The 26,186-nt window shown below is 36.2% G+C and overlaps 1 protein-coding gene across 1 annotated transcript in view; it reads left to right on the forward strand.

Annotated features, from left to right (window-relative positions):
- Positions 1 to 26,186, forward strand: part of BBS9 (Bardet-Biedl syndrome 9) — a 283,138-nt gene that overhangs the window by 153,546 nt on the left and 103,406 nt on the right. Inside the window, exon 22 of the mRNA XM_054645353.2 lies at positions 15,180 to 15,290. Within this exon, the coding sequence (XP_054501328.2) occupies positions 15,180 to 15,290 (111 nt within the window). The remainder of the gene's footprint in view (positions 1 to 15,179; positions 15,291 to 26,186) is intronic.

Consider the following 26,186-nt stretch of genomic DNA (forward strand, 5'->3'; position numbering starts at 1 on the left):
TTTTGTTTACATTCAGTTACACTTTGAAGCAAAGACTTAGCTCACCCTCTACTAATTAGAATATTGCTACAGAACTAATTGAAAAGTAACGTGTACTTAGCTACATAATGCTGAAGTTTTCTTTTTAGGATTGTGAAAGCCTTCAGCAAACTGGTAAAAACTGCAGGCTTGATGAGTTTCATGCAATTATCATGGTAGGCTGCGTATCTGGTGGGTGTTTGCTGCATGTTCTAAGTGCAAATACCACAGCAGGGTGCTTTGCCAGGAGTGCTCTGTCTTTTGATGAAAGATGTACTTTATTAATTCTGACCCTAACCAAAGCTTGACTTATTCCACTTTAAGAAACTAGTTAACTGTAAATTAGAGATATCACCAAAAAGAGTATTACTTCAAAGTTGGGGAATGATTAGGGGGATGTTCCACTGTTTTAATTGAGTTTCAATTTTAATGACTTACTGTCTTCTATGTAACAATAAACAGCTGTGCCGCACTCTGTGTTTCAAAGAACATTTACTCAGCCTTTAAATTTACCATTAGAGATCAAAGAGAAGGTCTGATGTATATGGATGATGAAGGATGCCTCAATTCAAATGGATGGGTGAGCAGAAATAGTGCAGCTAGAGGTAATAAATATTATGAACAACCTTTTTAATGTAAGTTATGTGGTGCTGAACTATATTAAATTTTATGGCTGCATTGAGAAATCTTTTGTAATTATCTTAAAACTCTATCAGTATTGATAGGCATGTGTTTCTTCTAGCACTTTTTTCAAATAAACTTTTCAGTCAAACCTGAGGGGTTTTAAAGTGAAAATAATTGCTGGTGACATTCTTGAAACCAGCTTATAAATAAATGGATGCTTGAATTACATATAGGGATTTGTAGAGGACATTTCAGGGTAAAATCTTGTTGAATGATCAGACTTTCCAATCTTAATCTATTTAAATAGATATGAATTACTTGGTTTTATTTTCTCTAAAATGGAGCAGGTTTCTTGTAACCAGAGTAGTCATTAGTGGTATTAGGTTGCTGTTCAGAGATGCTTAAATGAAGTTATGGACTGACGTTCTCATTTGAATCAGGTTGTTAATAAAGCATGGAACAATGCGACAGGAGTTAGGCAGGAGATTTCAGTTAGCGCAGTAAATTATGTTAGATATCCTGGGTATGGTTACATTTTACCAGGAAGTTGTTGAGTTGAGATGGGGGAGATCCTATGGAGTAATGTAAAATAGACTCCAGCCGGATATGATGAAGTAAAGATGTTAAGATCTAGAAAGGGTCATATCATGTCTTACAGACAGGATTTTCTTATGCTCCTGTGATTAAAAGTCCTTCTGAAAGTAAGACAAGTTCTTATGATGCCTTTGGCAGTAAGCATCTGCCATGTTTCCCTACAAAGGAACTGTATTGGCAGAATTAATACTTTGCAATTATATCCTAGTCTGAGGAGAAAAAATGAAGCAGTTGTGCTTGGATAGTTCATTTAATTAGTTATCAAGGGAAAAATGCTTGTGGCACAATTTTACAACAGATTTCTCAAATATTTTCAAATAAAAAAGTACTGGTGTCCTTGTCAAAAAGAGCCTTGGTTTTGGTCATTTTTGCAGCACATTAAAACCGGTTTTCTTCTAGCTCAGTGTGAAATTGATTCTCATGTGGATAAGTTGATTCTCTCTGGCCATTGGATTGTATCTGCATGACATCATTTTGGTTAGTGTAGTTACAGTGTATATTGTAAACCCTGTGAAGAAATAGAAGAAGTGTTCAGTTATACTACTCACAGTTAATCTACTGTGAATTTGGGTCCATGGTATGTAAAAGATATTCCTTCCAGTGTGTACTTTGTGATTCACTGTGAAATAGGAAGCATTTTTTGTAACACATTGCCAAACCAAGAAAGCACTTCATTTGCTGGGTCAAATAGTTCTTATTTAATGCGGGTATACCACTTTAGCAGGCTTGACCATCAGTGTTTGGGAATAGGTGTTAAGGGAGTGATAATCATTTGTTTGCAGACCTGTGGTAAGGTTATGCTAAGGAGAGCTTTATTATGTCTGACACATTGGCTGATACAAAGGAAAGACCTTTGTTGTGGGTGCTGTTAATCATGTTACATTTTTGCCAGTTGAAGAATTTACCTTAGTAGAATGCAAAAGGAATAGTTATAGTGGTATATACCATTAAAACTCACCATGGTAGGCTGCTTTAAGAAATTCTTGGCAGGTGCAGCAGTCTGGTCCTTCTGAACAGTGAAATAATTGCTCTGATCAACAAGATAAGGATGAAATACTGGCCCCATTGAAGCCACTGGGAGTTTTGCCATTGACTTAATTTAGTCAGGATTTCTCCTGTTTATTTGACAGTTCTCTGTTACTGTTCTAACATTTGTGTTGTGTTCGGTAATCTGACTTAGCAGAATGCATGAGAGTGAACCCTGAAGTGGACTTCTTTTAAAAGTACCTTCATAGTCTGAATTCACATCAGGTGGGTCTTCTTTCAGTGTTTGGACAAAGGGAAGGTACAGAAGGTTTTTTTTGTTTTTTTTTTTAGCTTTTTGCAAATTTGATGTTAGTAGAAAGGAAAACACAACTACAGAATTCTCTGTTGGGCAGAAAAAACTAGAGGACTGCAGAAGCCTCATTTTTCCTTGTAACTCTGACGCTCTGATGGCACTGCTATATTCTTGTCTCTGTGACAAGTACAGAGACAAAAGTATAAAGAAAATATGAAAAAGCATTGATTTATTTATCTTAATTCCTACTGAGCACCAAATAGGAAACACTCAGCATGCTGTATTAATAGCTGTCCCAAACCCTTTGCAAAGACTGACTTGAACAAATCCCACAAATTTGTTAAAATCTTTAAAGGAGAAGAAGGAAAGGATCAATTGGGGAAGAGAAGGAAATAGAAAGAACTTGAAAGTACTTATTACTTTCAGTTATAATTATATGTTACATTTGTTGCAAATCAAATGCAAAGAATCTAATGATACTTTATCTCTTATGCTATGGGCTATAACAGAGAGGGCTTTTTGGGCAGTTGGTACTTAACAAATTCAGGCATTTAACTGGTACACAAAACCCCCACAAGTGTTAGAGAGTTCACAGGATAAAATGGACAGTTTGCTTTAAGTAGCATTTCGTGTTAGAGAAAGTGCAGATGCTGCTGCAAGATGTATTATATTTCCATAATCAGTGATAGATAACAAGAATTGTTTAACAATCCATATCCTATGTGTGCACTTAAGCCATAGCAGATCAATAAAGAAGCATTAAGCCTGGTGCCAGCTGAAGATATTATACCTGCAGGCTGTTTGGCTATATAACGGAAACTGGAGCTGGATTTCAGTAACTCTATTTAGGTAAATCATTATCTAGACAATGTCTTTTCCAATTTCTTTTTCTTCTGGGTCACTTGGAAAGGGAAAATCTATATTTAGCCTGTGGAGTTTCTTTTTTAGCATTTCTAACATATTTTTTCTATACATGAACAAAGTATAGCTAGTGTTTTAATGTGAATGATGTCGTGCTTAATAACAAGAATATAATCTTTTATTTGAAGTTAATACTGAGTTCATCTGTTAAAGTTAATTAAGATAACCTTTTTCAAGGCTTTGAAAATGTCTAATTTATTGTCATATACTCGAGGGATGTGTTGCATTCTAGATACTTGTCTGATTTCATAAATTTTGAACGAGGAAGAAAGTTCATTGGCCTGTAGGGAACTGTTTGTTGGATTTGAAATCCTGTTCAAAACTTGAAGTTGCAGAAAAGAACAGCGTCAAGAAGTACTTTAACCATGTCAGAGGGAACACTGACTCTTCAATGTGCAGTCTTACACTCTACCTTACCACACTACTCTTCAATGTGCAGCCTACCATTGCTCTGCTTCACTTGGTGTTGTAGTCATGATCAAATTAAAGCAAAGGGGTAGAGAACACTTTTTTACCAATGAAATGTATCCTTGGCCTTTATTAATTCTGTGTTTGAGGTCATTAAGCTTATTTTATGGGGAGGAGCTGAGACAACCTAGCATGGTTCAGTAATCTTGAGAGAAAATGAAGAGAATCATAATGCCACAGGAAGTTTGGCTGTACAACAAATTCTTCATATGAATGCAGACTTTCAATGGAAGGAAATTAGGAAGCATGATGTTTACTTAGTGGGTTTTTTTTTTGTTTGCGGCGGTTTGTGGGGTTTTTGATGGGTTTTGTTTATTTATAGAAATTGTCCCCCATCAAGTTACTGCTTTTCATGAAGGTGTTCTGATCTTACCAAGGTCTGCAGGAATTTTGCTGTTGTTGGAGTCAAAGTTGATATCAAGTCCAAAAGACCCCCAACCCCCAATTCTTTTTTCATATTGAATACTACTTCTGTCCAATGGCATGAAGAGGACAATGTATGATAATAGTGTTTGTAGTAAATTTGATTCTAAAATATTTAGAATGACTTCAGATATCCCACAATTGTGGGCACTAAGAGATTGCTTATGCTGTTAATGAACTGTGAAAAGAAGTTGGTATCGCATATCACGGGTATGAAGTCAACAAGCTACAGTGATGGTCTTTGGATGCCATGTTTTTAGATGGTCTTTGGTTTGCCACTCAGATACAGGTATTTGGCCTAGTTAGTTTCTTTCAAGTAATGTACAAGTAGAGAAAGTATAGCTAGTAAGTCAGTGCCATTTAAAGATAATCGGAGAGTTTAAAGAAAGAAAAGATGGACTATAAAAAGCACCAGTAAAGGAAAAGTTACGTTGCTGAAGTATAGGAGAAGCAGCAGGCATGGTGTTAGTTTAATCAGTAGCTTCATAAAGTCCACCAAATAATTTAAAGCATATCAACATTTGCAAAATCCTAGCTTTGAGAATGGCTTTAAACAATAAAAACCAATTTCAAATAATATTTGACTTTCTAGACCAAGTAGTGATGATAGCCTAGGAAAAAGGGATAAACTAGTATGTTCTTTTGGTCTAGTTCTGTAAGAGTGTGTATTCAGTAGTGCTTGGTTGTGTTTTGGTAGCAGGGAGCTGCAGGGGTGGCTTCTCTGAGAGGCTGCCCGAAGCTTTCCCCATATCCAACATAGCCAATGCCAGCCAGCTCCAGGGCAGACCTATCACTGGCCCAGACCCAGCTCATCAGGGGTGGTGCAGCACATCTGGGATTGTGTATTTAAGAAGGGAGGAAAAACTTCTGTTAAACTGCAGCTGGAGAGAGGAGTCAGAATGTGTGAGAAAAACAGCTCTGCAGATGCCAAGGTCAGCAGAGAAAGGAGGTGGTGTGGGTACTCCAGGTACAGGAGCAGAGATTGCCCTGCAACCCATGGTGAACACCGTGGTGAGGCAGGCTGTCCCCCTGCAGCATGAGAGTACACAGTGGAGCAGATTATCCACCTGCAGCTCATGGAGGTGCATGTGCCCAAAGGAGGTTGGGACCCCATGGAGAGCCTGGCCTGGAGCAGACTCCTGGCAGGACCTCTAAACTTGTTTCCTCTCTTTTTTTCTTGATTGGTGTGATTGGGCAAAGCAAGCCATAAGATCTCTCCAGTTTTGTGTTAATTGTCCAATACATTTAAATGTACTTGGAATAGTATGTTTCATAATTTAGTCTTTGTCTCGCTTTGTATACTTTCCTCAAAGATGAGCCTGACATTCCTAAATTAATTTTTATTTAAAATAAGCATTTCAAAATGTATGTTTAAGTTGAAATAGACTTCTCTAGTATGTACTGATGTTGTACAAACAAAGAAAAATGTGATTTGGAGGGGAAGGGAAGTAGGGGCTCCTCTTTGCCTACAATTTTCACTTTGTACTTAAGCAGATTTCAGGGTATCCAGTCACATTCAGAAATATAGTGTGTTTTAAAAATGAGTAGGCCCTTATCCTGGTCAAGCTACAAGATGATCCTTAAAACCTAGAGAATTAAATAAGCATAAGGCATAAAAGTAGCAGACTGAGAGCATCACTTGCTCAGTCACTTACTTTATTTATTACCTTAGACAGTAGCAGCAATGTCAGCTTTTAAATAAAATGAAACAGAACAGTTAATCCTGTGCTTTCTCCTATAAAAAGCCACTTTGTTTCAGACATAGCATTTTTATTATAAAAGCAGACCTGGCTTTTACAAAAAAAAAAGCAGCTGAATTTGAACAGAGTTCTCCCTAACTATTCATTATCTTCTAGTAAGTATAGTTCATTTTATGATGTTAATAAAACTGAATCTCTTCCCCCTCTCTGAAAAGTTCAGTGCCAGGATTCTCCCCATTCATTAGAGATTTTTGGAAGCATGGTTTTTCAGATCTTCAGATACCTTGTGTTTGGTCAAAAGATACTTAGCAGTTTTGTAAAGTTGATTTAATATAAAGTTTATCATGTGAAGCACATGAATCTCCTGGCTACTTCTTAAAATGTTTGCAGGAGGAGATATGCCATAAAATGTTTATGCAAAGTTGTTTATCCCTCAGTTGTATCACTTTCATAACATTTGAATGGTAGTGACTTTAGTAAAATTGCATGATTTGCACAAGTACAGGTGTGATACTAGTGAAGGAATAAAATTCTACAGTTTGCGGAGTAAAATTTTCTGAATAGGAACTTCTGTAAACAAAGGAAAAAGTTCTGTCTATAGGATAAGATGCAATTTTAAACTATTATGAACAGTTTTGTGCTCATTTCCTCCAAATAAAGTAAATTAATTAAATGGTATTATAATCCTTAGTGGAGCCAAAGTTGCCTTTTCTTGATTCCTCTTAAAGTTAATCCCAGAGGTTTTAATGCTGTAGAAAGTTGAGCTAACCCCAGATAATACTTGGATTTTTTTGCTAAGTGGAGTATATAGTGAATGAAGTATTAAATGCTAGTGAAAATAAAGTAAATATAAGTAGTGTATGTTTCCTTTTGCAGTGTTGGAGCAAAGATAGGTTAGTATAATTGGATTGATTCTTAACTCCCAGTGCAATGTCTAAAAGTAATAGCTGACAATTATGTTAAAACAACATTTTTAATTACTAAACAAATGCAACGTTATGTACATGTTCTACATACTATGGAAAAACCTAATATTTAGGTACAACTGATAAAGTAGAAATTTCCAATAATTAAAACAATGCTATCTTTGATATAATTTACCGAGAAGCAAGAATTTTCAGCAAAAGTTGCTTTTCAATTGTGGAAGGGACCTTCAGTATTATTAAAAAAGAGAATTCTCTTTTTTCCTTACTAAACTTTTAGTGCCCAAAGTATCTATATGCAGTTTGTCTTATAAATCCACCAGAAAGATCTTGGTTTATTTCAATAACTTTAAAAGAGGATGCTTTTATCCATGTTTATTTCATCACTAGATAGATAAATGGATAGAGAATAGTAATTTATATTCTAGGAATTGGATAACTATTCATAATTAGATAAGAGATAATTGGATAATTTCAGAATGCTAATAGATAAATCTGTATCTGTTTTGACCTCTATCCCCTATATTTTCTATTTGGAGGGGTTGGAAAGGAAGGAAGAAAAGAACCCCCTTGTTCAGAAACTCCATCCCTGTGTTAGAATAAGGTAATTTAGTCTTATTCATAAATAGAATAATTCACCTCCATGGTTTCTATTCAGGGATGAAAAAATAAAAATGAATTTGTAAACAATTCCTTCCAAAGTGGCCAATTCTGTGTACTACTCTTTCAGTAGTCCATCACAATAGTGCTATGAAGTATTATTACGTTACCAATTTAATTTACTTTTTCTGAGCAACATCCATTCTTCAGTAACTACATTTTAATCCCAGTTGCTAGTCCACTGTCTTCTGTTATCCTTAGCATATCTGATATTACATCTTATTTCAGCATGTTTTGTTCCTGTATTCTCTAGCTCAGAATCATGCATTAGCATGCATGTGCTTTTTATTTGATTTCACTCAGTTTCTCATCTGGATTAGGCATAGATCCCACATCAACTGTTTCTGTCTTACTTCTGTTCTCTCAAGGCTGTCTCAAACATCCAAAATCCCCAGCATAACAAGGCCCCATGCAGCAAATTGCATTGTCTTATATTTCTTGTTCACAGCTAAGATAAAAATCACATTTTCACTGACCTACATTTTTAGCTTTCTCCTGTTGTTAAGTGTTTTGTATAGGCCAATATACTGTAAACTCCCTGTTGATTAAATAGCTATTTGTTCCCCTTAATCACTCAAAGACTGCTCACTTGGACTTTGCACTATGGTTGTGTGATGGAACACTTCTGTAACTTGTGGGTTACAATACTGTAAACCAGGCCACAGACATTTACAGTCTCTTCAACTTCTGAGTGCAGGGAATGAGGACTTGCTCTTCCTTCACCAGTAAGTCCAAAATCTGTGTGTGTAGGCACATACATACAAGTAGATGGTATATATGTGTCTTCATTATTGAGTCTTCAACTGGAAGAAAATTTCACCTACGTGCTCCAGGAAATACAAGTGTTTTAAATGGGAATAGGAGCAAAATATTTCTCTGAATTTTCAGAATGATGGATGCCAGGAGGGTTTGTTATCAAGGCTATAAAAGTCAGTTTTAGTCTGTTTACTTTCACTGTATGCTGAAGAAAGGTTAGAGACTACATAAAGACAATGTTGTGAAAGTTTTTTTTGTCAAGCATGCTCCAGAGATCCCAGCTGCTCCAAACACTGTCTTTAAGATGCTCTCTCTTGCATTGGCAGATAGAAACCAGAAATGGCATTGGAAATTCTTTTAACTGTGCTTTTAGCAAAAATAATAAGGAAAGTGTTTATCAAAGGGAGCATTACCTACTTAAGTTTTTGATGTAAGTTAATATAAAAGTCTAAAGGTCTAGCAGTCTCTTTACAACTGTGTATTACCAAAGCAATGCAATGCAGGCTCTACAGATTAAAAAAAGCCTTACTAAAAATATTTTGTATAAACTTCTTTATGTATTTCATATGTAATATATCCAAATACATAAATATGTATATTTGTGTCCAAAATTAGTTTATCTGTATAAACCAAAACAAAAGCCATGATTATTCTTCTTGCTCCCCAGAAGGCTAGCATGAAATTAGTTTGTTACTGAATGGAGAATGTTGTCCTGAGAATAGATTGATGACAGTATATTCTGAAACTTCAGCTACTGCTTTATTTAAGCATTCTGAAAGAGAACCATGTTTAGTTATTGTCTTGGCTTGAAAAGACAGGTGTCTGCTAGGGAAAGCAGGAGCCTCCCTTGAAATGGAAAATGCAACCCCCCTCCCTCTGAATGATTACAAATTTGAAATTAAGGGGCTCTCAGGTAAAGATATGGGAATAGGAATAACAGTTCTTTACTTGGAAAATTAAAATACAAGTGTAATAGTACCAGAAAAAAACCTGACAACCGCTGACAGGGTCAGAATACAACCTGATGCCCTGTTGGTCAGGGTGTGGGTAGCAGTCCTGTTAAATGGTGGCTGCAGTCCCCCTGGAGTGACAGATGTGCTTCTGTTGAAGCAGAGATCCTGTAGAAGGGTGTAATTTTCCTCTGAAGGTTCAGTGGTGATGTAGATGGGCCTGGTCTTCCTCTGGGAATCCAGTGGAGAAAACAGCTGCTCCTCTGAGAATCCAGTGGGGAAAGGCTGCTATGGTGTTCCAAATCTCAGATTCTAGCTGGGTAGGAATGCTTGGCTCCTCCCTCTGGATGGAGCATCTCACAATGGGATGGTGTAATTTTATCAGTCATGCAGTGACACTCCATGGCCCACCCATTAACAGAAGATATCTCCCTGAAGGAAGGATTGGTTGTGGAAGAGATAAAGAAAACTGTCCATTTAAGAAGATAACTGTCCCACCTCTAACAGATGGCAATAGAATACACCCCCCTAGTCACATCTTGTAACCTAAGACAGTTATGATAAACAAAAGCTATACTTAGTGATACACTGAATATAGGGAAGAGGATGTGAGACTCAGGCAACAAAAACCACCAGGTGTTTTGTAAGGCAGTGTGCTCTGAAAAAATAGTGATTTTTTTATTGTTGTGTTATTTGTCAAGAGTTGATAATCCCCTTGAAAAATCCCTTTGTAAGCTGATTTTTCTTTTCTGTTATGTAAAAGCAAATGGAAACCCTACAAGCACTACAAAATTCAGTAAGTTGCCTCTCCCAAGACATATCAGAACACAGACCATGTTTTTCAGGCAGCCTGTGTTCGTCAGGTGAATAGGTGGGTGGATGGAACAATGTACTTTTGTAGCCAAAGCACAACTGTCATCGTTTGTCCTTTGTTCTCAGTGTGTAACAAGTGCCTTTGGTAGATATTGGGTGGCATTTATTCAGTTCACTGTTCCTGCATTCTCAGTCCTGAGTTAGTAAGGGTACTACTGAATGTTGATCTTGTGTTCTTGCCCAAATGTCCAATAATGTGTCTTTAATGAAAACAGCTGTTGGATCTGCTCTTAGCAATGTGTTTCCCAATGCCATTCCTATGACTTGCATACCACATGCACTGAACCTCATCCTGGAAGAATGGCCAAGACTATTTGACAGTTTAAACACCACAGTTGCTCCCATAAAGAGCTTCTGCTGCCAAACTACCCTGAACTTTGTAAGTCAAGGTTTTATGAACTCAGGCATGTTCAAAATATTTGAATGGGCTACAAGCTCAAACAGAAGCCACACAATTGGTGTGAATTATTTTTGCATAGCTCTCTGTGAAACTCGTGACAACTCATTATAGGAAAAACAACTATGGAATTTAAGAACTGGAGGTTTTGTTAAGAAGCATTTCAGTAAAACATGAGTAAATCAGAACAACAGTTTAGTATTTCTTTGTATGCTTCTATTGAAAATATATTTTGGTGATTTTCTATAACCGTGGACTACATATTCTGTTAGTATAACTTTTTCCCCCTAATTTGTTCTACTGGAATGTAGTACAGAAATATTTTCCCATCATTTTGTTGAATTTGGTTGTGTCAAAGCACACAGAAAACAATGGAGTTGTTTGACTGCAGGATTGTAGCCACTGTTAGACTTAAGTGATAAGTTCTGAAATCTATAACTGATTATTTAGTGACTCTACATTCTGCAAGTGAATATCCAAACTAAACCTGGACTGTTTGCTATTGGACATGTACCACTGTTTTTTACCAGGCACCTATTTAGGAAGAACAAACAAACAAACACACCTTTTTCTCTGCCTTCCCTTCCCCTTCCTCCCTGCCCTCCCTTCTGTCTTAGTCCCTCAACCCCCTCTTTCTCTCCCCCTTATTTTTTCCCCTTCTTCATAATTCTTCTCCCTCTTTCTCTTCAGACTCTGAAATGGAAATGTGTTTGCATTCCTGGAATGTGTCTATTCAAATGATGGCCTCTAAGCCGGGGCTGGTATGTGAATAAATGTTCCATGGATCTCATAATACACTCAAATATGTATTGTTTTCTTCTATAGAATGTGTTGCTTTATCTTCCAATTAAAAAACAGCAATAGCATTACTTATCTTCACCACCTACATGCAGTGTTTATTTCAACAGACAGGCTACTTTCTGATGGGAAGATCCTAATAAAATTTAGAGGACTTGAATAAATGCAACTAGCAGAATCAGTGCAATTAATTCATAAACTCTTTAAGAGAGAATAACCTCTAAAGCATTACACTGCATTTTTGGTGTACACTTTCCTAAGATTGTCAACAGAACAGAAAACTCAAGTGAACATAGTTTTGGGTATAGCTTTTTGAAATCTCTATGAAATAATTTTACTGTTTAGATTGTCTCCATTTTCTAATGGTATACATATGGATGCAAAACCTGCTATTTACAGAGCTTACTGCTCACATTTTGAGTATCTTGCTGCCAAAGACTGCTCAGGAAGCTGTTTTTTCTTGTTTCTGTGGACTCTTGTAAGAATTAATTTCAGAGGAAAATGGAAACTTATGCTTAATTTAGGCTGTGATTGAGTAGAAGAGAAAAAAGAAACTCAAATAATCTTTACCTCAAAGTGCCTTTTCATTTTTATTCTGATGTATACCACTTTTGTTTTCCTGTTTTTCAACTTTTAAAGCCATATTAAAATGCATAAACACATGGTGATAGGAATCTGTAGGAGAACTGTCATGACTTAATTTTTGTTCAATATGTGTTATATGTTTATATTTCCTTTGGGTGTAGGTATCTTTTTCCAGCTTAAGAACCAAAAGTGTTACAAAAACAGATGTAGTGAAAATAAGCAAGAGAAGTCTCATTTCCTTTGGTGAACAAAGTTCACAATTAGCTTGAGTGTAATTTTATGCATGTTGTACCCTATCAAGCAGTTTTGTTGACAAAAGCTTGCTTTCTTGGATTTATTGCAACTGATAAAAGATCTGTGATGCCAGACAAGAATTTAGCTACATGGAAAAGGGGGAAAGAGTGGGTCAGATGTAATAACATATTCTAGATGTTATTCCTGCCAACAATTAATGGGAAAATTAATTTTATGAAGCTCTGTTTACAGACTGACATCTGGAGGACTTCTCAGCTTGGAAAATTTCCAGTGTGTAGATTTATGTACTACTATTCCTCCTCTTTTCCCCTTTTTTCCTTAAATATTCCACTTTTCAGATCTGTACCATTCAGTTAATTGTGAATGAACGTGAATTATTTTGTTGCTGTGATTTCTTTTAGGATTCAATGTACATAAAAACTGAAAATGCTTGCTAAAACAGATCTTCAGTGAATACTTATTGAAATGTATTTAGAGATATAAAGAAAATCAAAGTGTTCTTTTAACTTAAAGAAGTTCTGATCAGAGAAGTCAGAATATAGAGCATGAGTAGAACTTTTGAAGTATGAAATGAAAAGCTTGTAGTCCTAGCAGAAAAGGTCTTTTTTCCCCTCTGTTTTTTTTCTTTTTTTTTTCCTATATAGCTGTCTTTTTGAGTTGGAAAACGTCTTTGAATCACAAAATCTTGGTCTACCAAATATTATATTGAGTAGTGTGTACTTGTGCCTTATCCAGTTTCTTTTTCAGTCTAGTGAAATTTTGAAATTTGCTTTGAATGTTTGCCTTCTTTCAGTGTGACAGTAATTGTAGTGTGGTCTCCACACCTTCCTTCCTATGGGAAATCAAAGCATGTTGTCAAGGGTATCCGTTGTTATCTTGAGGATGTGTATCTGTGTATCTTCCTACTTCCTTTTAAAAATTATTGTGTTGTAGCTAAGGGCAAATAGACCTTTTCCAACTCTTATTCAGTCACTGTCATGATTGAAAACTAATGAAATATTTTGGCACCAGAGGCCATCAATTCTCAAGGCTATGTAAGTTACTGAATTTTGGGTTTTAGAATGAATGTTAGAAAATGTCTCTATTTCCATGTAGAAATTCAATAGATACTGATTGACTTGGTGAGTTTTCACTCATGCTGTTACAAAATGTTATAATATTAAAATATATGATGCCATTCTTAATAGTTCTTTGGGGCAGGAGACCTTAATTTTGTATCCTGTATTTACAGGCTAGCGTTTAAGCGTGTAGATTTTGTCTGAACAATAAAAATGTGAAAAATCTAAATTGACTTGTAAAACACTGACTTCTATTTCCTCGAGTCTTGTAGTTTACATTTTAGTCACAATTTTCAAATGGCAACAGAAGTACTGGTTTACAGTTATTTATTTTCATTTAGGCTGTTGGTACATTTGTATTTAATGCAATGTCAGACATGACCCTACTGTTACAGTATTTTAACATGAAGAGGTTTTTTTTTTTTTTTAAATTTCTGATTTTCTCTTCCATTTTTATAGCAGGTATCCTAAATATTTGAAGCTGTCATGGGTTGCAAGTCTGATGCATTTACTCCTCACCTTCCTTTCTTACTGAAAAAAATTTGCTTGCTGTAAATCAAACATAAATCCTGTGATGCAACTCATACTTTCTCTCAGGGTGTATTCGGATAAAGCAGCTTGTCTTCACTCTTCCTTAGGAGCCAAAGATGCTGTATTAGTTCTTTATCTGGTAGGACTGAGTGTTTTCAGAGGCTTCACTGGAGCTGCCATGTTTTACCCTGGCTAGTCAGGGCGGTACATTTCTTCAAGACATGGTGCATTGGTTTGCCAGTCATTCTGAAACTGCCAGGGAAAATGCAACTCTCCTACTTAGAAACGCAGCCTTTTCTTAAATTTTACTCATTTAGTTTAGTAAAGGGAGGATAGCCTGTGTTGCTGCAAATTTGATGCACTTTTTATGGGGCCTGGTGTAGAACATGTCTTTTCAAAACAGAGCAACTCTTGCATGAAGGTAAAAAGTCAGTCTGTGCCGTTGGGAGTTGATGTGCTGCTTACAAGCGTGCTTTCAGAGCCCAATAGATGAGTACATGGATTTGTTTGCTTGCTAGTGGTGTTCCTGGGAGGGCTGTGAGAAAAAGATGCAGCTCAGCTGTGTGCTGTATTGTTGGCAATGTGCTTACTGTGAGGCCATCTTCTTGCTGTGGAATAGTGACACATCCTCCAGTGTCCTGACCACAGCTGTTCTGAAATAAATATACATCAACCTATTCCACTGCAAGCTATTCCAGCTGATACTACTACTAGATTATACCTCGCTTCATCGTTTAAATGTAGGCATTTGAACATATTTGAAGAAAAAGCTGTAAGTAATTGTGTTGCCTAATGAACGGCTCATAAAACAATGTTGAAACATACAAAGATGTTATACCATATATCCTATAATTGCTTGAGTAAGGCATGTTATTGGACACTGACAGTGTCCCTGCATTTCCTTTAATAAACGTACTGTATTTAATAGCCCATCAAAAAAAATCAGTATGTCATTTTCTGTGGCAAGCTAGCAATCTTCATAGGTTTGTTGATTTTGTAAAGTTATTTCATTCACACTTAATTACTTTATTACAAAAATAGCTCCGAGTAATTTGTTCTTTAATAAAAATAGCATTATTTTCCATGTTTTATATGGAAGCAGTTTTGCATATTCTGTGGTCTAAATGAATTCCAACTTTTTTTCAAGATGACATAAGTAGTAAAGAGAATTCATTAAAGCACAATCAGTCTTCTATACAATGGTAATTGTTTTCTTTAGCAACTGTTTCCTTGAAGTGAAAGTAAAGACTATTTTAGTTTTATATGTTCCTGTCAGCTAATTTATCGCCTCTTTTCCTCAGTTATGCACCAGTGAATTTGTTTTGTTGCACAAACCCCACATTAAGAGTTGTCCATTTTCACCTAGGTGGCTGTGCTACAATCCCAGAGTCTGATCTAGAGGAAAGGACCATTATACCCGGCTCCACAGCGGTGTTTGCCAGTCATGGGCAGACCACAAAGCAGAAATCCAAGCCTGGTAAGAAAAGGAAAATTATGTTATTTCACTTATGGATGTACAGCTCATCTTTTCAGAGTGCTTGTGGACGCATGAAAAAAAAAAGGCATCTATTTCAGCCTTTGTTGGCATAATTTCTAGCTTTTCTTACTACAATAGTACAATGTGTAGGATTCTGAACTTACTCAGCTTCTTCTGTCAAGAATGGCTCAGCTGTAAAGGTCAGTCTTGGAATGAAATAACTTCACAGTTCAAAGGTTTTGTGCTTTGTACTTGAATGAGATTCTCACAGGTTTTATTCATGATCTCTTCCACAGAGGCAAAATGAAACTGTGGGCATTTTGGTGTAATAAAGGGTTTTTTTTTTTTTCCCCTGTGGTATGGTGGTTACATTTTGTGCCAGCTGATTAAAATATGGTCATTACTTATCTTTTGTGGGGAGACTTCCTAGAATTTCAGAAAAATATTATTGGCTATAATAAAATGAAATTATACTGGCTATAAAATATGCTGCATACAGTGATGACACATTTTCTGGAAAGACTTCTTGCTGCCGGGAACTGTGATATAGTGCTAACATATTTTAAAAGCAGCTCTGTAAAGTACTGCCTTGCAGTTTAATAAAGTGTCTGGTAAATTCTCAGGTTTTGACTATAGCAATTTCACATTTTGCTTGCTAAGTTGTACCTTCACACTTCTTTTCCCCTCTCCTTGACTGATTTTATCCTATAATATTTATTATAAAGTGTATTTGAATGTTGCTTGTAAATCAAAAGTCTTCATTATGGATGGGTGTTGAAGTTAAGAAAAGCAGCTTAGAGGTTGCAACCAACAACAGTAAAACATAACAAGTCCTTATTTATCTGCAAAACTCAGTTAATTGTGTGTTTAAAAAGCATTCAGCTCCTTGTTTGTCCAGCTAATTGTAGCACAGACAGGCAGGGAGTTGGAATAGATAGTTAATTTCAATAGTAGAATTTACATTAGAAAACTTTTATTAGTAGGCAGGAAAGAAGGGTATCTAATGCAGCAATGTATAATAATGCCACAGTGTAACTTAAAAATTAGTACCTGCTTACAAAACAACCTGAAAAATCCCCTGAAGGCCTACAGCTCTGACTTTTCTAGAGTGTTAATTACTTGTGGTCCTCATGGATTTCAGGTCAGTAGAAGAAGAGAGCCTGTCAAAGTCGACATAAATATAGTTTAACCTTTGCCATCTGGATATCTTAAGTAACCTCCTGGTAATGGAAAAGTATATAATCTCTCTGATGTGGGGTACAATCCTGATAAAATTCCAACTTTAGGCAGTTAGACTCACAAACATATGGAAGGTTATATCTCTTTGCCTGATGCTCCAGTCTTCTGATCAAGCACATATTTGTTCAGTAGATAGTGTTCTCCTATATTTAAATAACCTTATTACTGAAAAGACTAGCATGAGTGGAAAAGTGTAGAAATGTATTCATGAGCTCCAGAAACAACAGCATGGGGACCTACATATCCTAGTGTAGGTCTTAGCCCATGATATAAATTGAGACTTACGTCACATAGTTGGCTGTTGTTGCTTTGTAGCTATAAAAGGCAGAATGAAAACTTTGAAAGCTTTTTAAAAGTCTTCAGGTTTACAGCCATGTGTTATACAAGTGAGTTTAATTCATTCATGGTAAGAATTGACTGCCATCTGCCAGCTAGTGCTGCAATATAGAGAACACCTAGAATATCTGCCACCAAGCTGTCTGGAAATTCTAATTGCTATGAGTGTAAGAGCCAAGGGAGCTACTTAAACCTGAAGGTAACAGTAGGCATGAAATCACAGCCTTTCAATGTTTTTCTGTACATGATATTTTTGGACTGATTTCTTGCTCAGGCACCACAGACTGCAGCAAGACCATGGTGATTACAAAGAGCCCTCAAAGAATATTTTCTGTATCTTATGTATCTTTTTATTTAAATTTGCATTTAATTTAACTATGTGCATTAAATGAGAGGGAAAAACGGACAAAGTAGAGTAAAAGTAATTTTTCTTGTCATATCTTCCTTCATTTCCTAATGGAGTTCAAGATAGATTCTTATGATAAGTTGTGGGTTGGTTGTTTGATGACCCTAGTGACCTCACTTCCAACTCAGGATGTTCTGTGATTATATGATAATGTGTTGGATGAGCTATGCAAAGAACTGAGGGAAATGAGGGACTGAGACCCGTAAGACTGAGAGAAACTCAGTGAGAAACTGTGCTGTAGGGCATCATCTTGTCACAGACTTGCAAATTACCTCATGCAAAGTATTATACTGAGACTTTCCAGGGACCTACTAAGCATGCGAGCAAGACTTTTAGCTTTACTTGGAATAGTTATTTAGGAGAGCTGAAAATGACATCTAGTAGTCATCTACAAGTCTGCAAGGACAGAATGAACGGTTTTAGCCCAATAATGGAGTCTCTTTGGAAGGGGAATTACTGGATTTATGATGTTTTCTTTTAATTGCTGAAGTAGTTCTCACTGGGTTGTTTTTCTTACTTATTTTTTTCTAATCCAAGTATATTGTGATTTCATAGTGAAGAATGGGATCACATTCATGATATTTGGAAGCTAACAGTATTATTGCAGTTGTAGGAGTAGATTCTTTTAGATGGCTTTTGCTTTGAGTAGATACGAAGTACTCCCTTAACATTCTCTGTCCCAGTGAATGGAAAAGAATTCATCCATTTCTTACCACCTCAAGACATGGAGTCTGTGTGCATTGCTTTGGGATGAATAATGCTAGCATGATAAATCCCTGCTGATTTTGTTCTTGCTGTTTTAGTTAGAAGGAGGACAGAGGAGCATATATTGCATATAGACTGCACAAGCCTAGTGGAGAATTTGACAGCTATAACATCAATGGTGACCTCTACTGCAATCAAAAATATGAATGTAGTGACTGTAGACTCTACATATGTACTGTGGAATTGCTTTCTCTTTTGATGTACTCTTCCTGCTGTCTTCTGTTTTCTTCTCTACAAGTATGTATTCCTAACCAGAGTTGCTTCTGCTTGAGTGATTTGACTTTATTGAGAAGTTTTCATGTGTTCTAGAAGGTAACAATTAAGAGATTTGCAGAGCTCTACTTCTCAAGCTCTCACTTGTGCTAGAATATTTTTGTTGGAATTGATTGAAAATATGGTTTGTCGCAAAGAGGTATATAGCAGTTCTTGTTCGTGCAAGTTTTTTAGAGAAATCTCTAAGAAACATGGGAAACTGCCTTAAAACAGCAATTAAACTGTGCTGGTGGTGAGCTTTAGGATGTAATAACATATGCATTTATCAGTATATAGTCCTTTAAGTATTTTGAACTGCTTGTATGCCCTGTGCTGCATGCTACTTACTATGAAAGAGAACTTCCTAAGACCTTTTTTTCCAACAAATATTCCTACTTATTGTTTTACATAGAAAGGGTCTGGTTGGTTTTTTATGAATAAAGAGTTTTATGCTGGTAAATCATGACTAACTTCTCTAAATTGATGGAAAAGCAGATTAAAAGTTAGTATGAATAAAAGAATGTTTGGCTTGAAAAATGTATCTTGGTTTTTTTGGTTGTTGTTGTTGGGTTTTTGTGTGAAACCATTGTGCTGATTACACTGGAATTACCTTACTTGTTCAGGATTTTACAGTACTGGAAGTCAGATTTGTCAAGTGTCATGACATGCAGGTAGTGGAATTTTCACAACTTGTAAGACTTGATTTTTCTGGGAGAATTTTTCATCTAAGATCCTGTAAACCTATTCTGTAAATGATCTATCTAAACAACAACAAAAAAATCTTTAATATTTAAGGGAAATATTTGCCTGACTTTGCCATGATAATGCAGAATAATTGTCTCTTCCTGAGAGAGCAGTATGGCTCTGTATTTACATTTATTGTTTAAACACAAATATTTCTGAGGAGCTATTTATAAGACAAAATATTTAGCATTTGGATTTGCTACTGTGCTTCTACTGTTTTAGTTATATTCTTTGTATGTTGCTGTCATGCAAATATTTAGATGGCTTAAAGATTAAATTTAAAAGTTCTCATCTTCTATGATTATATTTAGTAAAGTAAATAAACTTCCATAGTTTAATACTCAAAGTATCTAAGACCAAAAACTGTGTCAGCATTTCTATTTATGATTGGGGTAGATTTTTAACTGTCTTTAGTTTGAATGTGCCTTATTATTTTTGATTAAATAGACAGGCACCTATACAACAGTGAGGTTGAGCTATAAACTCCAGTAAAACAAGACCTTCTGAGTGTCAGATTGTCAAAACACCCTCCAAAGCTACACCCAGACATGGTACAGCTGCATGTCTTTAGTGTATTTTATTTATTTTGTTACTTTTTCTCCAGCATTGAATGGCAATGCTCGTGTAGATGCTGTAGGTGCCATTTAAGAGATCTTTCAACTTCACCCTTCTGATCAAAGATTGCTGTTTTTAATAGCCTAGACAATTTTAAGAACTATCCCATGGTTCCAGCTCACAAACATGTTTACTTGCACTAACTTTTTAATAAACAAGATTGAAACTATTTTCCTTTAAAGGGTCTCGGGACACATTATATTTATCTATGTGCTTAATTTTTCTTATGAATACACAACTGTGTGAAACTGCAGACTACATTTGCTAAGTAGCTCATCAAAAAGTGATGTAATATAGGATGAAATTTTGTGATAGTGTTTCATGTATTTGATTTTAGAAAGGAGTACTCTTAAACACTTGGCTTTCTATAAAGAGTTAGATAGTAAGGAGCTTTTGGGTATGAATTGCTGCCAGCTCTCCACTGAGTCTTTTTATTTTTGTGCTGAACTGTTCTTAATATTACTTCTTGCCTACACATATGAGGAAAGGCATATCTTGGAATTTGTTTTGAAGGGTGCCTAAATTTGCTGTAAAAACCCAAAAATAGGTCTGTGAAAGATTTCTCTTTTCTCTCATACATATATTGTCTATATATTGGACTACTAACTGCCCTAAATTTTCAACATGCATGAGTAAGGTGCAGATGGCCTTACTACCGTTATTGTAATAATTGTAATTTGCTGCACTAGTAATCATTTGGACACTGATGTTTTTGCCAATTACAGCAAAAGTATTTTCAATGTACAAGGCAATTTACTTTTCCAGGTTAGACAGTATAATAGGACAGAAATCAATTGTACTACTAACTGTATTGTACGTGAGATTAAATAAAAGGGAAATGTTTAAGTTAAGCTAATTTTGAAAAAATATCCCTACTGTCTAGAGAGGGATTTCATGCCCATAGTGAACTTTCTAAACAATTAGCTGAATGAATCAGTACTGTTTGCAACACAGCCTTTTCAGCTCTTCATGGCTGAAGTCTTGAACCTGAATTTCTGTCTGAAGTTTGGTTACTACACTCATGGCATGAGTTTTTTAACAGACTTATTTTTTAAAAGTTGTGAAGGCCCAATTAACAGGTCTCATCTGAAGGGGTAATTGTGATACTGACAGTTGGAGTTCAGTTTCAAGCATTTTGAGAAGTGAGTTTCAACCCAATGTTTGGCCATTGGTTAACAAAGAATCCTGAATTAGAAACAAATCTGTCAAAAATGCGGAAACTTGTGATGGCCTCAGGTAAGTGAAAGCTCCTTCTGACCTAACCTCATTAGTTGCTCACTTAGGTATTTCCCACTGATGTATTGTGGTATTAGGAGACTAGATCCTTGTTTCTTTCTGTATAGACATTGCTATGCAGTAGGAAAGATAGCAGGAGCCTGCAGCTGGGCCCACCTAATACTTTAAAATTACTAAGCTAATTGTTTCCACAAGAAAAGGTGCAAAGAAAATCACTGGGCTACAAAAAGCCTATTTTTCTGGAGAGAGTTGAAGAGATTTATGGAGATTTTCTTTTCCACAGTCTGTTTTTCTAAAGAGCAGTACAGCTTAAGAGATTAATGTGAGAATTCCTTCATTAAGTCAATACCAAATGAAGTACAGTTTCTCTTTTAGCAGGAGCTTGTATATACATCTCCTCTGAAATGTAATATAGCACATGAGAACACAGCAAGTCTTATATACGTTGTATTATTTGCAGATTGTACTATATTATAATGTATATTGCCAGCTGCAGTGAGTAAAGAGATCAATCTCTGTGTTTGCCCCATACCAGCAGTTGTTAGTGTTTTACAAAATGTTTTCATTCAGAGGTTAAAAAAGTCTCTGATTAATTCTGCTTTGTTTCATGACTGTCATTGTAACCAAGAACTGAGGACTCCCTTACACTCTGCTTTGTGGGTTGTCTCAGAATTTGCTGCGACATCACAGAAAAGAGGTAGGAAATGAACAAGTCATGATATAGACAGCCTGACCCTTCTCCTTCAAATTGGTGGCTTTAATTGAAAGAATTGTTTGTGTAAAGTGTTATATTTTTTAATGAAGAGAGAATTCAAAGGCGCTCTTAAAATTATTAGGAAAGGGTTGCTATTGCTGCAGTTAGGGATTAGAAAAGAGTGATACAAGGCATATCAACATATTCATGGCCATATCCAAAGCTTTCTGGAATCTCTCAAAAAGCCTTTCCTTATTTTTAATGAGACCTGAACATGAGAAACCTGATGGATAATGGAAGAAACACATAAAAGATAGGTTGGGAAGAGAGGGCACGCTAAATATGAAACAAACCCAGAAATAAAATCTAAACACATTTTTAGGAATTATGATTAGGTTTTGTAGGCAAGAAAGGGGAGTTGTAGCCCAGTGAAAGGAATAAAAAAAATAAAGAGAAGTTTAAAAGCTTTTTTTGGGGACTAAATGTTAGTGTTCACATTTCCTTGGCAGTTTTCCTGCATAACTATGTGCTTAAGAGAAGTAGATGATTGTCTGTCACTAGGATTCATTCACGCACTTGTCTCCTGCAAGTAAAGATGGGCAGGAAAGAAACTAGTCAGACTTCTCTGCTGTGTGCTGCTGCCTACTTCTCATATGTCTTGGTGCAGATTAATACTCCATTTTCCTTGTAAGTGTTTATAAGACTTCTTGTGTTGCTTTTCCTTCCTCCACTGCATCAAGAAGTGCTGTTTAAAGTGCACACTACAAATATGCCCACCATTCTGCAGTTTTTCTCATGGATTTGAACTGCTGGCACTGTGTTCTTTAGCTCAGGTGAGGTCTTTTTTACTGAATACTCAGGAAGACTTGTTTCTCAACACATGTGTTTATCTACCTAATGCATTACTGGCTCTCCAATTCTGCAACACAAAACTTTGTACCTAGTTTTTTGTTTAACTGGAAAATTGTAATTTTTGTACAGAACGTGGATAGCTTTGAACTTTATACATTCTTTGGACTAGTGCATTATTCCTGGCTTCACTTCTTTTGTCAGATCTTTTTTGGTTTATGAGATAGCCCACAGATATCTGTGCTACTTTCTTGACATTATAGAATAGTATCTGTAAACTTTACATTCTGCTGTTGATTCTTTATATTTATTTGTGTTAGATAATAATGGTTCCTATATGTTCATGTAAGTCTTTGAGAGCTATAAACATTTCATGCTGTTCTTATTTCTAATAAGCTGTTATTATTAAAATAAAGAGAATAAAAGGACAGAGACACTCATCAATATATTATTTGAATGCCTGCTCAAAATTCTAAGCCAAGAAGAATTTAGATGCTGCCAGGCATATTGAATCCTGCTCAGGTTTTCATGGTCTGGACAACACAGTTGGCAGATAGACACTTTTGGCTTCTGCCATCCATCTTTGTATAAAAGAAGTAATTAAATCGGAGGCATTCAATAGCACAAAACAGAGCCAAGCACTCCACTTTAAGATCTCCTCTACTGCTGAAAACCAGTATGGCAAATTTCAGGAAATCCCAAAAACTCACTGAGTACTCCAAGGGAGGAGTTTTTCTGATGCAGAAACTTGGAATTGTATGACTTACATATTATATAAAGTCAGATTACACTTAGGGTTACTTTTATCAAAAAACTGTTTCACTACCTTTTTTAGAACCCTGAAGATAATATTTTTGTCATCATTTGATATATCAGATGAGTATTAGTTATTTGTTAATTCCAGGATGAGCCTTTAAAATGGTTTTCCAGGTCTTTTTTTCCAGGTTATACAAAATGCCAAGACTCACTTTATAGCTTGTCAACATTGGCCACCAAATGGAGATTAGCTCTAGATCTTTAGGAACTGTTTGCTGGAAAAAAATGACATTGTGGAGGTGTTAGAGGTTATTTTCCAAAATATCTTCTTTTAGAAGTAATTTTAGTGTCTTGCGCCCCTTTCTCCCCTCACCGTTCCAGGAGGCAGCCATCCATATTATGAGCTAATGGCTTAAACGTTCTTCAGAGAAAGGAAAAAAGGACTGTTTTTGAGATACAGGATTGCATGAAAGCACCTGAAACTGCAAGGATCAGTTCTCTCTCCCTGAGGGCTGACTCTGCAACCCCCTGAAAAATAAGGGATTTGAATGGAAACAGTGACTCTCATTTAAACAACTGCTGACACGCCTCAAAAGAGGGAGCACATTCCCACATGCTCTTTGTTGGAGAATGTTACTGAAACTGCAAATAGGTTTTCCATGTCATTTTGTGGAAATTATCAGTGCCATTATAAGCCACTTTGGAGTTTTGCTAGAGCTTTGAATTGTCGCAGAATGGATATTATTGGTAATATGGATGATGTGTATTGCAAGTTCACATCATCTTAGTTAAATAGTATTGTGAATAGTATTAAAATATTTCTGGGGTTGGAATCATAATATTTTCCTCTTAATTATTAAAATGAAATATTCAAAATGCTACTGCACCCTTGAGGTTCTACCACTCACAGCTTTTCTATAGAGGCAATGTGATTGCCATGCTTGTACAGGTAGGGGATACTGTGATCCTGGTGTTGATATGCCTTGGAAGGGGCTTCTACCTCAGATCCCAGTAGTCTATTGTAGATCAAAATTTTTCTCACTCTGGTGTGCTGGAGCAGTGCACATTTTGGTCATGCTGGTTGTAATTCTTAAAACTGGTTACTTAATATGGACACTAAAATTCTTATTTTGCATTTGTATGCTGTAGTGTTAGGAGCTCTTCCACAGTTTTTAAGTTCTCCACTCACTTCTCCAGAGTGAACGTATGCCTAATCCGCGTTCTACTTGTAAAATAGAATCTTATGGGGTCCCATCTCTGTGTGCTGTCACAACCATCACAGGTGATGGACTGTCATGAGCTCCTTGGTTCTTAAATTGGTTCTCATTGCCTGTGGTTGTGAAGTGCAGCACATGTGACTGTGTTGTACCTAATACTTGAATCTATCGTATTTTTAACTTAAGTCACTGGAGAATTAAATGTAGTAGTTATTGATACTTTGACTGTAGTTAATGCGGGTCTTCTGATGCCTACTGATCAAGGGATAGATCAGTTGTAATGGCAGAATTCAAAAGTCAGGCTTCCAGAACTGATTCAAGTTCACCACACTGATGAGGGTGATTGGATGAGTTTGTTAAGGAATTGTTTTGTACCCTGGGAAAAAACAATATTACGCTTAGGAAGCTTTCCACAAAAGGGACAAGCAACAGCAGAGCAGTAGCCCTTATTATTAAAATCAACAGTTGCAACAATGCAGTGCTTATAACTTACCCTGAGGTAAGCAGTTAATTTGTCAGCCTCATCAAATATTTATCAGCCATCACTGCTAAGCACATTCTAGTTCTGAGTTTTGTACTGTTGTACTCCACAGAGTATCCTCTCAGCTATTTCACCTGTTAGAGTAATTATGTCTTCCTGTGGTTGGGTGTCACCCTCACCAAGTTAGTATTAAGCCTACTGAAATCTTTCCAAAAGTAGGATATGAGGCTGAAGTAGGAGTGAATGAAAAACTGGGTAAGTGCTGGGTTTTTAATAACTGCTGGAACATACAACCAGATGTACTCCTGCTGCACGAAGCAGTGCAGGAAGCAGGTCTGTCTTCGTGGCCTCTGTTAGTGTATGTACCCCTGCATTAGGGTTTGCTAAGCAGTAAGTCAGTGCACAAAGCTGAATAAGTTTAGTACTTTGGAAACATAGGCTGGAAGCAAAAATAGTCTGCATCTCCTAGGAAGATTTTGTTTTCAAAATTTGGTTCTCTTTTAAAGGGAAAAATAGAAAGGTGTTCCAAAATGTTAATCAGAACAGGATATGATATTTAGAGTGGTGTTAGAGCTAGGTCTGATTCCTTTAATGGTACCCCCCAAAAAAATGCATGATATCATTTAATGAAGACATATTTCTTTTTTTAGTGTCAGGTTATTTTTTCAGCCACATTCCCTCACAGGACAAGTGTTGGGATGTTGGGGCGCTGACAGACAAGGTGAACCACAAGAGAAACCCTGTAGTTCCTTAGTTTGCTCAGTTTCTAAATAGAGTAAAAAATTTAGTGGCACTGATAGACTACATAATTTTTCAGCTTACTGCGTAGTAACTATCTAGCAAGTAAAATACTATTTAATAAAACCTGAAGTCTTCATTTAGTTGTCTTTAAAATTTTCTTTTGGGGCCTTGCCCTGTAGAATGCTCTACAATTATGAACCTTTATGTTCATAATTGAATTGAATCAGTATTTTGTCTCATAGATGTCTTAGGTGTCTTCAGATCTAATACCTTGAGTGTCATGGACAGGGTGATGGTCTGTGTAGGACTGTGCAATACCCCAGCTGTGTTTTAGCACTCCAGAGAACACTACTTTAGAAGTTAGAAGCTAAGTTTGTTTTCTGAAAAATAGCCTTAGCAAAATGTTGCAACTTGGATTTTGATGTGATCTCAATCCCATTCAAGAAAATCTTAAATGGAAAAGCTAGGAGTAAGAAATAGTAAAATTATCTGCAGTTAGAGTCAGAGGTCTCCTGTGGCTCTATTTATTAAAAAAAAATCATTTCTAGCTTTATTCTGTTGTGAA

This window comes from Agelaius phoeniceus, chromosome 1 (genome assembly GCF_051311805.1).
Source record: "Agelaius phoeniceus isolate bAgePho1 chromosome 1, bAgePho1.hap1, whole genome shotgun sequence".
Classification (NCBI taxonomy): Eukaryota; Metazoa; Chordata; class Aves; order Passeriformes; family Icteridae; genus Agelaius; species Agelaius phoeniceus.